Source organism: Littorina saxatilis, linkage group LG1, assembly GCF_037325665.1.
Source record: "Littorina saxatilis isolate snail1 linkage group LG1, US_GU_Lsax_2.0, whole genome shotgun sequence".
NCBI classification, from domain to species: Eukaryota; Metazoa; Mollusca; class Gastropoda; order Littorinimorpha; family Littorinidae; genus Littorina; species Littorina saxatilis.
Window position 1 is genome coordinate 30,125,609 of NC_090245.1, and position 15,804 is coordinate 30,141,412.

Here is a 15,804-nt window from a genome sequence, read left to right on the forward strand (position 1 = left end):
CTAAGACAGGTCTGTGGTTGTGCACATGATTGTTTAAACGAGACGGACTGTACCTTTAATAGCAATCTGTTTATACTACTCAACGGCTGATCTCAATCATAAGCATACCTACGCCAGTTGTTATACGCGCCTGTGTCGACGACGACGAAAGACAGACCTTATAAACAAAACACCTTATTGCTGCCCGCGTAGTCTCGATAACAAAGCTTAAAGGCACACTCCTTCTCGTGAAAACTCGTGTTTGGCTCGATAAATCGCCTCTGGCACCTCAAATTTCAGCACGATCACAATGTCGTATTATGCAGCAACCAATTCCAGCAAATCCAATACAATCTCAAGTTAATTCTTCTCAATTTTACGGTTGGTCATGAGTCACTTCCGCAAGGAACAAGCACCCACCAGCCATGCAGACTCACAAACAAAAATCGTAATGACAACAACGATATTCTTTTCCGAAGGACATGCATGAGCTCACACAGGTGGCCATGGCAGTTTTGAATGACGTAAAGTTATTTTCATATGGCGTCATACTGATTCCATATCTGACCAGGCTTTTACATGGGGTAAGACCATCCCTTCACTTGGTCACATACAACAGAATCAACACCCTGACTGCTTGCCGTAGATTTTTGTTGTTGTATAAATACATTTCTTTAATAGCTACTGGTTGCATTTACAAAACTAATTCATAATAAACAAGTCGCGTAAGGCGAAAATACAACATTTAGTCAAGCTCAGTCGAACTCACAGAATGAAACTGAACGCATTGCATTTTTTCTGCAAGACTGTACACTCGTAGCATCGTCTGTCCACCGCTCGTGGCAAAGGCAGTGAAATTAACAATCCAAAAAAGCGCGGTAGCGGTTGCGCTGAGGAGGATAGCACGCTTTTCTATATCTCTATTATTTTTAACTCTCTGAACGTGTTTTTAATCCAAACATATCATATCTATATGTTTTTGGAATCAGGAACCGACAAGGAATAAGATAAAATTGTTTTTAAATCGATTTCGGAAATTTAATTTTAATCATAATTTTTATATTTTTAATTTTCAGAGCTTGTTTTTAATCCGAATATAACATATGTATATGTTTTTGGAATTAGAAAATGATGAAGAATACGATAAACGTAATTTTGAATCGTTTTATATATAAAACAAGAAGAGCAAACGCTCGATCGAGTCACTTTCGCAGTTCTGAATATTATATGAGGCATCAGATGGACAGGAAGAAATTGCTATTCACAACACAATACAGATGTAAATAATTTGATGTAAAGAATAATCCTATAAAGTTTGAATCAAATCCGATGAATAGTTTCAGAGATATGATATTTCAATTTTTTTCCTTCAAGACATACCTGTGACCTTGAAAAAGGTCAAAGGTCACCAAAGCAGACGTCAAAGTGTAGAGGTCACTGGGAGTCACGTTCACATAAAATTTGAGCCCGGTCACTTTTATAGTTTCCGAGAAAAGCCCAACGTTAAGTTGTGTGTTGCCGAACAGAAAAGGCTAGTTATCTCCCTTGTTTTTCTGATAACGTTCGTAAAAGGCTACAGATGTAAATACTTTGATGTAAAGAATAATCCTACAAAGTTTCAATCACATCCGATGAACTTTGTCAAAGATATAAAATGTCTAATTTTTCCTTTGACGCTGACCTGTGACCTTGAAAAAGGTCAAAGGTCAACGAAACCATCGTTAAAGTGTAGAGGTCATTGGAGGTCACGACTAAACAAAATATGAGCCGGATCGCTTTGATAGTTTCCGAGAAAAGTCCAACGTTAAGGTGGTGTCTACGGACGGCCGGCCGGCCGGACGGCCGGCCGGACAGACTAACATTGACCGATTACATAGAGTCACTTTTTCTCAAGTGACTCAATAATAATTTTAATTAAAATTTTCAGATTTTTAATGACCAAAGTCATCAATTAATTTTTAAGCCTCCAAGCTGAAATGCAATACCAAAGTCCGGCCTTCGTCGAAGATTGCTTGGCCAAAATTTCAATCAATTTGATTGAAAAATGAGGGTGTGACAGTGCGCCTCAACTTTTACAAAATGCCGGATATTACGTCATCAAATACATTTATAAAAAAAAAAAGAAAACAAAATCTGGGGATATCATACCCAGGAACTCTCATGAAAAATTTCATAAAGATCGGTCCAGTAGTTTGGTCTGAATCGCTCTACACACACACACGCACAGACACACACACACATACATACATTCACCACGACCCTCGTCTCGATTCCCCCTCTATGTTAAAAACATGTAGTCAAAACTTGACTAAATGTAATAAAAAAAGATCCCACTGTACACAGGGTGCACACAGGCTGAGCATTTTTTGGTTATGAGAGTAAGTAGTAAGTAGCCAGATCTGAGATGGCTAGCCGAACTGTTTTCACGAGAAGGCCCCGCAAGCGTCTGGACGTAATGCGTGCGATTAGTCACCAAACCCTCATATGTTATTACCGCCGTGTGTTTGATCATACCCGATGCCAAAAATCGACTAACACCATTATGTAAAATCTGGTATCGAAAAGTACACACTCGGCTCACCGCAGCCTTTGAAGTGACAGTGATCGTAGGTGTGACTCTAATAATATCTGATAGGTGACTTTAATCTCAGCACTATTTACGGTACAGCCGCTGATAGGGTATTGGGTGTGACCGCGTAGTAGGTATAGTGAGTGAGGTATGAATGTGCGACTTTGATCAGTGCGCGACGCACATTCCTATTGGTCTTGGATGATAATGTTGCAGCTGATGCCATACACAAAGCTGACATTTTAAGGCAGGTGTCTGGGACATTTAATTTTGATTTGGAAGGCGGTCACCATTGTAAGTTTTGTAATTTTGGTGTAATTAGTCACATCAATGTCTTTTAACAACGACAACCGTTTTTAGGCTCACCTAACACCCGTAGTATTTATTAGACCGTGTTTGAAGTAGTATTTTCCCCCACTTTTCCCGTCATTTAAGTCAAGTTCTGCACTAGAAGCAGTTTGTATCCATGAACACACAGAAGAACTGCTAGGGCTTTGACAAACTGACTGTCACCATTAATGTGCAGAAACTGCCTCCTAAAGTCTAAGCATTCCAATCCGCGTCACTCCTCCGATTTTCTAATCGTGGACTCTCTACGACGGACGTGATAGCAATACATCCACAAGCTACGCGTCTCCATAACGTCTGCTACGAGAGGTCAATCAATCAATCAATCAATATGAGGCTTATTATTATTATTATTGTGATAATTTTTATGCGCCTAATCTAGATATAGCCCTAGGCGCTTACATATTATATCGCGCGTATTCCGTGGGTACAGTTCTAAGCGCAGGTCGAGGCACTTCTATCAGCCAAACTGGAATGTCGAACGAAACTCGTTCGAGATAGAAATGGCACTCTGCACATCGCCTCTTTGCGTGTTTTTGACAAAACGCAGCGGTTCCTATTAGGATGTGAATGTAAACAAAGATAGAAATCACTATCTTAAAGGACAAAGAGGAGGGGGAAGGAGAGAGAGAGAGAGAGAGAGAGAGAGAGAGAGAGAGAGAGAGAGAGAAAGAAGAGAGAGAGAGAGACAGACAGAGAGAGAGAGAGACAGAGACAGACAGACAAAGACAGACAGACAGACAGACAGGGAAAGGGGAGGGGAACACCAAATCGCTTTTTCAAATCAGTTGGATTCATGTTTTCTCAAAGACGCAGGCAACATCCATCTTTTCTGTATCTCTCGTACCGTTGACGTAGCCCGGCGCCGTTCGCGAAGAGAACCGACGCTAGATGTCACTTTGAATCGAAAATTAACTACCGTACTATCTGATTGGTCAGTTTGTAGATGGTGTAATGACGCAATCAGCAGCGTGCCAACATTTTCCCACAGGTGTTATCAAGAAACGTAATAGGAAAAAGGTAGAACACGGGGTGAGGGGAGGGAAGGGGGGGGGGGGGGGGGGGGGAGGGAGGGAGGCAGTGACACGTGACATTTCTTGAATCTTAAAGCTGAAAGTGCCAACAAAAAAAGAAAACAAGTCGCGTAAGGCGAAATTACTACATTTAGTCTGCATTTTTTTTTTACAATGACCGTAGTCCGCCGCTTGTGCAAAACGGAGTGAAACTGACGAGCCTGTTTAGCGCGGTAGCGGTTTCGCTGTGCTGCATAGCACGCTTTTCTGTGCCTCTCTTCGTTTTAACTTTCTGAGCGTGTTTTTAATCCAAACATATCATATCTATATGTTTTTGGAATCAGGAACCGACAAGGAATAAGATGAAATTGTTTTCAAAACGATTTCGGAAATTTAATTTTGATCATAATTTTTATATTTTTAGTTTTCAGAGCTTGATTTTAATCCAAATATAACATATGTATATGTTTTTGGAATCAGAAAATGACAAAGAATAAGATGAAATTGTTTTTGGATCGTTTAATAAAAAAATGCTTTTAATCACAAGTTTCCGATTTTTAATGACCAAACTCACTCATTAGTTTTTAAGCCACCAAACTGAAAAGCAATACCAAACCCCGGCCTTCGTCGAAGATTGCTTTGCCAAAACTTCAATCAATTTAATTGAAAAATGAGGGTGTGACAGTGCCGCCTCAACTTTTACAAAAAGCCGGATATGACGTCATCAAAAGTATTTATCGAAAAAAAGAAAAAAACGTCCGGGGATACCATTTCCAGGAACTCTCATGTCAAATTTCATAAAGATCGGTTCAGTAGTGTAGTCTGAATCGCTCTACACACACACAAACACAGACAGACACACACAGACACACACAGACAGACAGACACACACACACACAGACACACACACACACACACACACAAACACACACACACACACACACACACACACACACATACACCACGACCCTCGTCTCGATTCCCCCTCTATGTTAAAACATTTAGTCAAAACTTGACTAAATGTAAAAAAGAAAAAAAAGAAAAAAGAAAGTGCCACGCCGAGGGAAATTTCACGAGTAAAGGTACCGTACTTCCCGCGTCATGTTCACCCCCGCAGATTTGTCCAGCATTTTTCAAGGGATAAGAGCACCCTTTCACTTGGACGCGTACCAAAAGTCAACATCCTTGCAGATTCCTGCGCAGAGCTGGAATTGTTTGCTGTATTTAGTTTGTAGATTGGCATTGGTGTCAATAACAAATTAGTTAAAAACAAGAAATTCCTACGAGGTAGGAAAAACACCCCCGTCAAAGGGAAATAACCTTCTCAGTTGGTGGCAGTGACTGAGTGAGAATGGTTATTTCCCTTTGACCATGAAGATGTCCCTCTATAAGTCCTTGTATAATTTTAATCCACCAATAACTCCCTAACCGTGTGTTTGACTGGTCCCAATTTTTGTAAGGACCGTCTCAGGAATGTATAGAACCTGGTCACCAAGTTTGGTGACGATCGGTCCGTTCATTCTTGAGATTATATGCGAACACAAACAAACAAACAAACAAACAAACAAACACATCGAGCGAAACCTATACACACCCCTATACTGGGGGTGTAAAAAAAAGCATCGCCACTCTGCGCAGAAAGCCGCTGGACTAGAATGTTGGTTCGAGTTCCAACTGAAGGATGCTCTTACCCCGTGTAATTGCCTGGGCGGGTCTGTGGTGATGTACAAGATGGTTATACACACGGGAAGGAATGTGCCTTTGTGGTGATGTACAAGATGGTTATAAACACGGGAAGGAACTGTGCCTTTGAAGTGATGTACAAGATGGTTATAAACACGGTAAGGAATGTGCCTTTGAGGTGATGTACAAGATGGTTATAAACACGGGAAGGAACTGTGCCTTTGAAGTGATGTACAAGATGGTTATACACACGGGAAGGAATGTGTCTTTGAGGTGATGTACAAGATGGTTATAAACACGGGAAGGAATGTGCCTTCGTGGTGATGTACAAGATGGTTATAAACACGGGAAGGAATGTGCCTTCGTGGTGATGTACAAGATGGTTATACACACGGGAAGGAATGTGCCTTTGTGGTGATGTACATGATGGTTATACACACGGGAAGGAATGTGCCTTTGAGGTGATGTACAAGATGGTTATAAACACGGGAAGGAATGTGCCTTTGAGGTGATGTACAAGATGGTTATAAACACGGGAAGGAATGTGCCTTCGTGGTGATGTACAAGATGGTTATAAACACGGTAAGGAATGTGCCTTTGAGGTGATGTACAAGATGGTTATACACACGGGAAGGAATGTGCCTTTGTGGTGATGTACAAGATGGTTATACACACGGGAAGGAATGTGCCTTTGTGGTGATGTACATGATGGTTATACACACGGGACGGAATGTGCCTTTGAGGTGATGTACAAGATGGTTATACACACGGGAAGGAATGTGCCTTTGTGGTGATGTACAAGATGGTTATACACACGGGAAGGAATGTGCCTTTGAGGTGATGTACATGATGGTTATACACACGGGAAGGAATGTGCCTTTGAGGTGATGTACAAGATGGTTATAAACACGGGAAGGAATGACGTGCCTTTGTGGTGATGTACAAGATGGTTATAAACACGGGAAGGAATGACGTGCCTTTGTGGTGATGTACAAGATGGTTATAAACACGGGAAGGAATGTGCCTTTGTGGTGATGTACAAAATGGTTATAAACACGGGAAGGAATGACGTGCCTTTGTGGTGATGTACAAGATGGTTATAAACACGGGAAGGAGTGTGCCTTTGAAGTGATGTACAAGATGGTTATACACACGGGAAGGAATGTGCCTTTGAGGTGATGTACAAGATGGTTATAAACACGGGAAGGAACTGTGCCTTTGAAGTGATGTACAAGATGGTTATACACACGGGAAGGAATGACGTGCCTTTGTGGTGATGTACAAGATGGTTATAAACACGGGAAGGAATGACGTGCCTTTGAGGTGATGTACAAGATGGTTATAAACACGGGAAGGAATGTGCCTTTGAGGTGATGTACAAGATGGTTATACACACGGGAAGGAATGTGCCTTTGAGGTGATGTACAAGATGGTTATAAACACGGGAAGGAATGTGCCTTTGTGGTGATGTACAAGATGGTTATAAACACGGGAAGGAATGTGCCTTTGAGGTGATGTACAAGATGGTTATAAACACGGGAAGGAATGACGTGCCTTTGTGGTGATGTACAAGATGGTTATAAACACGGGAAGGAATGACGTGCCTTTGTGGTGATGTACAAGATGGTTATAAACACGGGAAGGAATGTGCCTTTGTGGTGATGTACAAAATGGTTATAAACACGGGAAGGAATGACGTGCCTTTGTGGTGATGTACAAGATGGTTATAAACACGGGAAGGAGTGTGCCTTTGAGGTGATGTACAAGATGGTTATACACACGGGAAGGTATGTGCCTTTGAGGTGATGTACAAGATGGTTATAAACACGGGAAGGAATGTGCCTTTGAGGTGATGTACAAGATGGTTATAAACACGGGAAGGAATGACGTGCCTTTGTGGTGATGTACAAGATGGTTATAAACACGGGAAGGAATGACGTGCCTTTGTGGTGATGTACAAGATGGTTATAAACACGGGAAGGAATGTGCCTTTGTGGTGATGTACAAAATGGTTATAAACACGGGAAGGAATGACGTGCCTTTGTGGTGATGTACAAGATGGTTATAAACACGGGAAGGAATGTGCCTTTGTGGTGATGTACAAGATGGTTATACACACGGGAAGGAATGTGCCTTTGAGGTGATGTACATGATGGTTATACACACGGGAAGGAATGTGCCTTTGTGGTGATGTACAAGATGGTTATACACACGGGACGGAATGTGCCTTTGTGGTGATGTACAAGATGGTTATAAACACGGGAAGGAATGACGTGCCTTTGAGGTGATGTACAAGATGGTTATAAACACGGGAAGGAATGTGCCTTTGTGGTGATGTACAAGATGGTTATAAACACGGGAAGGAATGTGCCTTTGAGGTGATGTACAAGATGGTTATAAACACGGGAAGGAACTGTGCCTTTGAAGTGATGTACAAGATGGTTATACACACGGGACGGAATGTGCCTTTGTGGTGATGTACAAGATGGTTATAAACACGGGAAGGAATGTGCCTTTGAGGTGATGTACAAGATGGTTATAAACACGGGAAGGAATGTGCCTTTGTGGTGATGTACAAGATGGTTATAAACACGGGAAGGAATGTGCCTTTGAGGTGATGTACAAGATGGTTATAAACACGGGAAGGAATGTGCCTTTGAGAACGTTGCTCTTCGACTCAAATCTCAGCACGATCACAATTTCGTATTATGCAGCAAACCAATTCCAGCAAATCCAATACAATCTCAAGTTAATTCTTCTCAGTTTTATGGTTGGTCATGAGTCACTTCCGCAAGGAACAAGCACCCACCAGCCATGCAGACTCACAAACAAACACCTTAATGATATTGACGATACCCCTTTCCGAACGACATGGATGAGCTCACACAGGTGGCCATGGCAGTTTTGAATGACGCAAAGTTATTTTCATATAGCGTCATACTTGACTGAAGAGAACTCTGTGTAACCTGTGGCCCAGAAGCATAAATACAAAAACTGACAGACAGCTGTGCCGATAGCAGCCTGAACTGTGAAATCTGCACTGGAACTGGAACGCAGACCGGGAAACTCTCAAGGGCCGTAAAAGACACACTGAAAAAGCGATAATGGGTAGATGCACTTTTTGTTCCGTACGATAAACGTGCACTAAAAGTACGATAGTGGGTGAATGCTGCTTCTTCTACTGCGTTCATAGAATGCAACTCCAACGTACACTCGTGTTTTGCACGAGTGGTTTTTCTTCTTCGCGTGTATGACCGTTTTTCTTACGCCACTTAGAGAGCCATGCTCCGTTTTCGGGGGATGCATTCTGGTTATTGTTTTGTTTTCATAACCCACGAAACTCTGGCATTCATTACAAAATCTGCGTACTTCGACTTGTGCCTGCGTGTATACACACGGAGGGAATATAGCAGGTCCACGCGCAAGCTGACCTTGGGGATGGGAAACAATCTCTATACCTTAATTTACCAGGCGCAACAGGGATTCGAACCCAGAAATTTCCATATGAAAGGCCAACGTCTTTACCAACAGGATTGCGCTCGTTGGGTGTATGCAATAATTTGTCATTAACTGATGTACTCCCTGTTTAATATCGGGTAGATCACTGTTTTTCCTTCACACGAGATGTAGGGTAAGAAGATGTTAGGATGTCGTACACCCGTTAAGCTTGGTAATTTGAAATTCAGCCCATGGGTTTTAGGTATAAATCATATAATGTCTGAGCGTCTAGTGATGCCACAGAAATTAATCCTTTCATTTATGTGCAGGTTATCACCGATGTTGATAACATGTTCCATTTCTCAGTATAAACAGCACCTGTACATGGTTTGTTCCCGAGGAAGATGTTTATCGAAATCGTAGAACATGGAAAAAAAAGTCATCTTTATCCAGCTGTCAAGAGACGAAAATGCAAGCTGGGTTTAAAACCGCCGAAATTTCAATTCGAAGAGGAATGCTGTGTCGACAGCTTGAAGTCCAGACAATAAGAAAGAAAATAAAGCATTTACTATTAACCACTAGATACTCTCAAACAATGCAAATTTAAGTGTCGAAAACACTCGTCAAAGCTCAGTTGGTAGAGCACTGAACTCTTATTGCTGCTAGCTTTCCACTGAGAGGAAGCGACCCAGATTTACCAGCATTTGGATAAATGAAATGAAATGAAAATAAAAATGAAAAGTATTAATGCAACCGTCAAAATAGCCTCCCTGACGAAAATTAAAAAACAGTAACCCGCTTGAATCGTAAGTGAAAACTTTACCCAGTTGTGAAGAAATAATAGTGAGTGAGTCAATAATAAAGTAGCTAAAAGGTAACCCTTACAGACGACGTTTCCAGAAACACACAAACCCGCTCTGAATACAAAACAGCAGCTTTATCCAGCTGTGAAGGTATCTATAACCATGAACGTAGGCAATTCGTTATTACACCTGCCACCATCGCCGTCTACATTTCCTGCTTTTCCCCAGGTGTTCTTTCTTTTCGCATGAAACCAGTCTCGTGTCAGCCAGATGCGTACGTTTAGCTCAATCAAACCAAACAAAAGCCAAGCAGCTGGAGAAAGTAGAGACGTTTAATTTATGCACTGCAAGGACTCGTGTTCTTGGATGCCCACACAGGCATTTCTTGATTATATTTCCCTCAGGTTTTCATTGCTAACAAGTGTAAAGCACTGTTCTGATTTTGACACTGTCATTTTGCTTGCTGTTGCTTTATCATGAGATGCATGTAGTTTCATTAATAGAATCAAAAACCCGTGCAGCTTCGCAAAACTCCAATTGATATTGTTGGTTATGACGAGTCCAGTTAATGTGAGTCTCTGGGTTTTGCATGTTTTGGAGTCCTCAGTCAGATTACAATCATGAGCTCAGCGTTGGTATTTTCAAGAATTAGCTGCTCAGTGTTATTCTCTCTCTTTTAGTGAATACCATCGACAAAATCATCACTGTTCTTACGGGTGCATTATAGTTTGTGTTCACGACAGAGTCTGCCATCTTTTTAAGATTCCATTTTGCTGCACGTGTTTGACTGGGTGTACGCGTTTCCCTCTGAGTGTATTTGTGTGCTTGTCTATCTGGAGCAAAATCAATTCAAACGAGTGGACTGTTGTGTTAAGATAGGTTTGAGAACTTTAATTATTTCAAAATAAAAACTTTTTTTTAATTCTGTATTTTGGAACGGTAGCAGTCTGATTTGTGATTATTTCATGTTATTGCACTGCCTTACAAACTTCAAATACTACATTACTAAAACATGACTTTTGCTATTGTATGCGCCGTTTGTGATTCTGTCAAACATTAGCGAATTTGGGGCATGCCGAATCAACATTTTAAACACAATATGAAATGAGGTATTTGGAAATTGTTTCGTGAGAACATTGATAAATCCATTCAATGGTGCAACTAATTAAAAAAAAAACCCACATCCACAAGCATTTAACTGAGAGATAAAAATCTAGCTTATCTGAATTGTACGTCTTATCTTGCCCATTATCTTTTAATTGAGTAAACCGAAAAGGAAATAGTTTCGAGACCATTAATCAGCTAACGTATGTCCACCATTGATTTCACGGAGGTTAAAGGCATATGTACGCGCTCCCGTGTTTACAAAGTGTAGTTTGCCCACAATCGATGTCAAACGCACCATAAGACCATATAATGACGATATGTCACCATGCGCGGACCATAATACATGCATTACAGCTTGTTCTAGCCTCTGAAAAAGTGAGGATGTCAACAAAGCCGCGGTGTTAGCTCCCTTGCATCAACGTTACATGTGTTGCCAAATCTATAAATAGGACCATCTAGATCAAAATAAAAATTCAAATATCTCAACATTTAAGGGCTCCTAGACCACAATATTTTGCAGGGAACTTAATTTAGCATGTCTCCAGCTGTTGGTAAAGCAATTAGCGTGTATATTCATCGAGTTAATATGCCTTTAAATCAAAGCATTCAGCAAGCATCACGTTCGCGCTTATGTGTCGTTTATCATAAAGGCCCTGTCAATATTAAGTGCTTGTCATGTGATAAGTCAGACCAAAAATCGTGCACAAGAAAACTGCCACGAGGAAAACGCTCTAAAAGCTCCAATAACGTGTTAACGAATTCAGAGATAAAGCATAACGCCATTACTTCAGCAGCCAAAAATAATTTTGATTATAGCCTATGAGCCAGCTTTATTGCGTTTTGTATTAAACATCTTTCCAATCATTTTGATTCATTTCAAAGTAACACACATGCAGTGTCGCTTATGCAGCCCTACCATTTTATTGGTTTACATCCTTTTCGCCATATTTCTTTTTTTCCCCAAACATTTCATACTTCACCAATTTCTCGTGTTGACATTGTTGTTAGTAACGAGACCCCCCCCCCCCCCCCCCAAAAAAGCCCACTCTGCGCATAATGCAGCCAGGCTTGTTGACATATGGACATATATTTTGAACTCTTAAAGGCACACTAATTCCCGTGTAAACAGTACGGCTCACCGTCACCGATTCGGCTAGGCTTTTACATGGGAAAAGACCATCACTCCACTTGGTCACATACCAAAAATGAACAGCATGGGTGGGATTTTTCTAATGACATAATTGCATTAATGCCACGAATGACTTTTGAAGAAAGTAATTCATACAAATATGAAACTCGCCACAGCAAGCAGTCAGGATGTTGATTTTTGTATGCGACCAATTGGAGGGATTGTCTTATCCCATGTTTAAAGCCTGGTCAGATCTGTGATGGTGAGGCGAACTGTTTACATTGGGAAGGAATGTGCCTTTAAGTAACAGGTTGGACAGATATTTGGTGGTTGACATGATGTTTTACACGGGAAGGAATGTGCCTTTAAGTAACAGGTTGGACAGATATTTGGTGGTTGACATGATGTTTTACACGGGAAGGAATGTGCCTTTAAGTAACAGGTTGGAAAGATATTTGGTGGTTGACATGATGTTTTACACGGGAAGGAATGTGCCTTTAAGTAACAGGTTGGACAGATATTTGGTGGTTGACATGATGTTTTACACGGGAAGGAATGTGCCTTTAAGTAACAGGTTGGAAAGATATTTGGTGGTTGACATGATGTTTTACACGGGAAGGAATGCGCCTTTAAGTAACAGGTTGGACAGATATTTGGTGGTTGACATGATGTTTTACACGGGAAGGAATGTGCCTTTAAGTAACAGGTTGGACAGATATTTGGTGGTTGACATGATGTTTTACACGGGAAGGAATGTGCCTTTAAGTAACAGGTTGGACAGATATTTGGTGGTTGACATGATGTTTTACACGGGAAGGAATGTGCCTTTAAGTAACAGGTTGGACAGATATTTGGTGGTTGACATGATGTTTTACACGGGAAGGAATGTGCCTTTAAGTAACAGGTTGGAAAGATATTTGGTGGTTGACATGATGTTTTACACGGGAAGGAATGTGCCTTTAAGCAACAGGTTGGAAAGATGTGTAGTGGTTGACATGATGTTTTACACGGAAAGGCAGGCACCTCTAAGTCTTGAGGGGGGGGGGGGGGGGTGGGGGGTGGGGGGGGGGGGGAGACTGGGTGGTCCAACCACAGCAGGTAGGCTACAGAGTTAGGGAACAGGTGAAGAGTCTCTGACACTTACACCCGGGGGATATAGTCTGCCCAATTTACCCAAGTCTATTGTTTCTGTCAGCAGGTTTCATCACGGGTAACTGTAGTTGCAGCGGCAGGGTGGTTTGTTTTCTACCCACAGTGGAAAGGTACGGGATTTTTTAAGGTGTGTGTACCGAAGGATTTTTATTTAGAGTGCAAGGTGAGGCAGGAGGGGTTTGGTTTGTTTAACGCTTATTTCTGCATGTCATTTCAACATGTTTTCAACATAAGTACATTTTGAGTATGTTGGGCTATTAGACATGGCGTAATTGTGACCACTCAGGAATGAAAACGAACAATAGCAGAATGGAAAACGTGACTGAATCAATGGTCAAGAATACTTTTTTTTCAAAGATGATTTTTCTGATGTAAAAGGACACTGAAGAACAACAAACACAGAAAACGGAACAGACGAATAGTTTATAATTAACATGAATAGAAAAACCATGCATCAGTTTTAGTTTTCATTTCCACAAAACTCTTGGTGAGTCGTTTCTGTGCACTGTTTCTTCCATTATGTCTGCAAGTTCTTGTCCCATCAAGTCGAACGAATAAAGTAAGCTCACCAAAGATCAAACGAACACTGAACATGATTTTAAACTCACCCTGGCTTTTTGCACCGCAGAAACGTCCCTGATGCTGTTGGCTGGAAAGTGCAGAGCGACGGTACACTCTGTGAGGTAGATGATGACGTATAGGCTGCTCGCCTTCTGATTGGTCCCCATGATGATGGAAGGCGTGGTCAGGGATCACGTGATCTACAATGGGTTCAATGATGTAATCCTCTCCTGCTGTTCTGATGATGCCTTTCTGGACAAACCAACATAAAGAATTCAGTGACACCCTTTTAACTGAGTAAACACTAGAAACAGAAACATGATTCTTTTACGAATTTGGAATCGTTTCGTGCGAGGTGGCACAAGCATTGCGAATTTCGCATTACACATCCGCAATTACGGTTAGGTTAGCTCATCGGTAAAGCTCAATAGCAGTCCTGTACATTCACCCCCCCCCCCCACCTCCCGATGTCAACAACTAAAAGCAACAACAAAACGCTCATGGCCTCACTTATTACGTAAATGAATAACTCGATGATAGAAAATCGAACAGGCTACCAAATATATAATGCAATCACTAAATTAAAACGGAATTAAAAAAACCCACTCCCATCTGTTTTTATTTTATTTACTCTTTACTTCACTCTTTCTAACAATCTCATCGCCCACCATCCTTGCTTGTCCCCAAATCGTTACTGGTCTATATTGTAAAACCATAGAGTTAAGATGCAAGGCACTGACCATTCCGTGGCACAGAGAGAGGGCGACTGGCGTGTCCCCGTGAGATCGCACCCTGCCGGTCATCAGGCATGACAGCTCCATGTCCACCTCCTCCGGACTCGCGATCATCACCCCCACGTCCCCCTCCCTCATCTCTGACCTCGCCCCCTCCTCCTCCTCCTCCGCTTCTCTTCTCGATGTCTCCCTGGCTTGAGCGCTTCTCGAGTCTTTGAGCTCTCCGCTCCCCTCCCCCTTCACATCCTCGACCTTAACACTGTCAAAGTCCTTGACCTCCTCACTGCTGTTGTCTGACACACCGAGGTCGGCCCTTTCGTCATCCGGGACCTCCGCCCTCCGGGTGTTTTTGACCCTGACATTGACCTTGACTTGCCACCCATCGTTGACCTCCTCAATACCATCATTAGTACTGGAGTCCGTCTTTGAACTATTGACCTCTTCACTGCCATCACTGCTGTCTTTGACTTCCGACCTTGAACTATTGACCTCTCCACTGCCATCACTGCTGTCCTTGACTTCTGACCTAGAACTATTGACCTCTCCACTGCCATCACTGCTGTCCTTGACTTCTGACCTATAACTATTGACCTCTCCACTGCCATCACTGCTGTCTTTGACTTCCGACCTTGACTCCTTCTCGCTGCTTCTGCTTTTTGACCCTGACATAACCTTGGAAGAGTCTGAAGGTCGAGGATGGCGGTGGTAGATCTTGAATCCTGGAGCAAGCAGGTCCTTGTTCTCCCAGACTTCCAGGTGAAATTCGTTGCCGAAAGCCGTGAGGTTGATGTTGAGAGTGGGGGTGGCGTGAATGCTACGCTTCCTCCGCCACACCGCGTGCACGTGCTGCACTGGAATGTGTTGATCGTTCTGTTCTGCGTCCCACACCACCGGGTAAGCGACTTCAAAATCTGAAAAGGAACAAGATGGCAAAGTCAGTGATTTTGTATTGCTTTGGTCTATTTGTGCCATCCTTGCCTTGCAAAATATCAAGAAATGTGGCAGCATCCGTAAATACATAAATTCAGGATGGTATGAGGAATCGCAAAGGCCCAACAAGACAGATAACAGAACACGATTCAGGGTTTAGTTCGCAGTTCGCAGTTCGCACGAATACAGCAAGTTTACCATAGCAGACTGAAATGGGACAAGAGAATGTGAACATGTGGCCAACTGATTCAAGTACTGACAATCGAAGAAGAATGAAGCAAATCCTGTTGACTTCTTGTCTATACTTATAAGTTCTTTTAGTTTTCTCTTCTCTAATTTCACTCAATGTAAACGTCGG

The 15,804-nt window shown here is 42.0% G+C and overlaps 1 protein-coding gene and 1 long non-coding RNA gene across 2 annotated transcripts in view; both read right to left on the reverse strand.

Annotated features, from left to right (window-relative positions):
* LOC138966825 (uncharacterized) overlaps positions 1-15,804 on the reverse strand; it is a 402,693-nt gene that overhangs the window by 64,654 nt on the left and 322,235 nt on the right. The gene's annotated exons all lie outside the window — the stretch shown is intronic.
* LOC138950395 (A disintegrin and metalloproteinase with thrombospondin motifs 18-like) overlaps positions 1-15,804 on the reverse strand; it is a 141,822-nt gene that overhangs the window by 42,385 nt on the left and 83,633 nt on the right. The window contains exons 3-4 of the mRNA XM_070322134.1: positions 14,523-15,427; positions 13,830-14,034 (exon numbers count right to left, since the gene is read on the reverse strand). Coding sequence (XP_070178235.1) covers positions 13,830-14,034; positions 14,523-15,427 — 1,110 coding nt within the window. The remainder of the gene's footprint in view (positions 1-13,829; positions 14,035-14,522; positions 15,428-15,804) is intronic.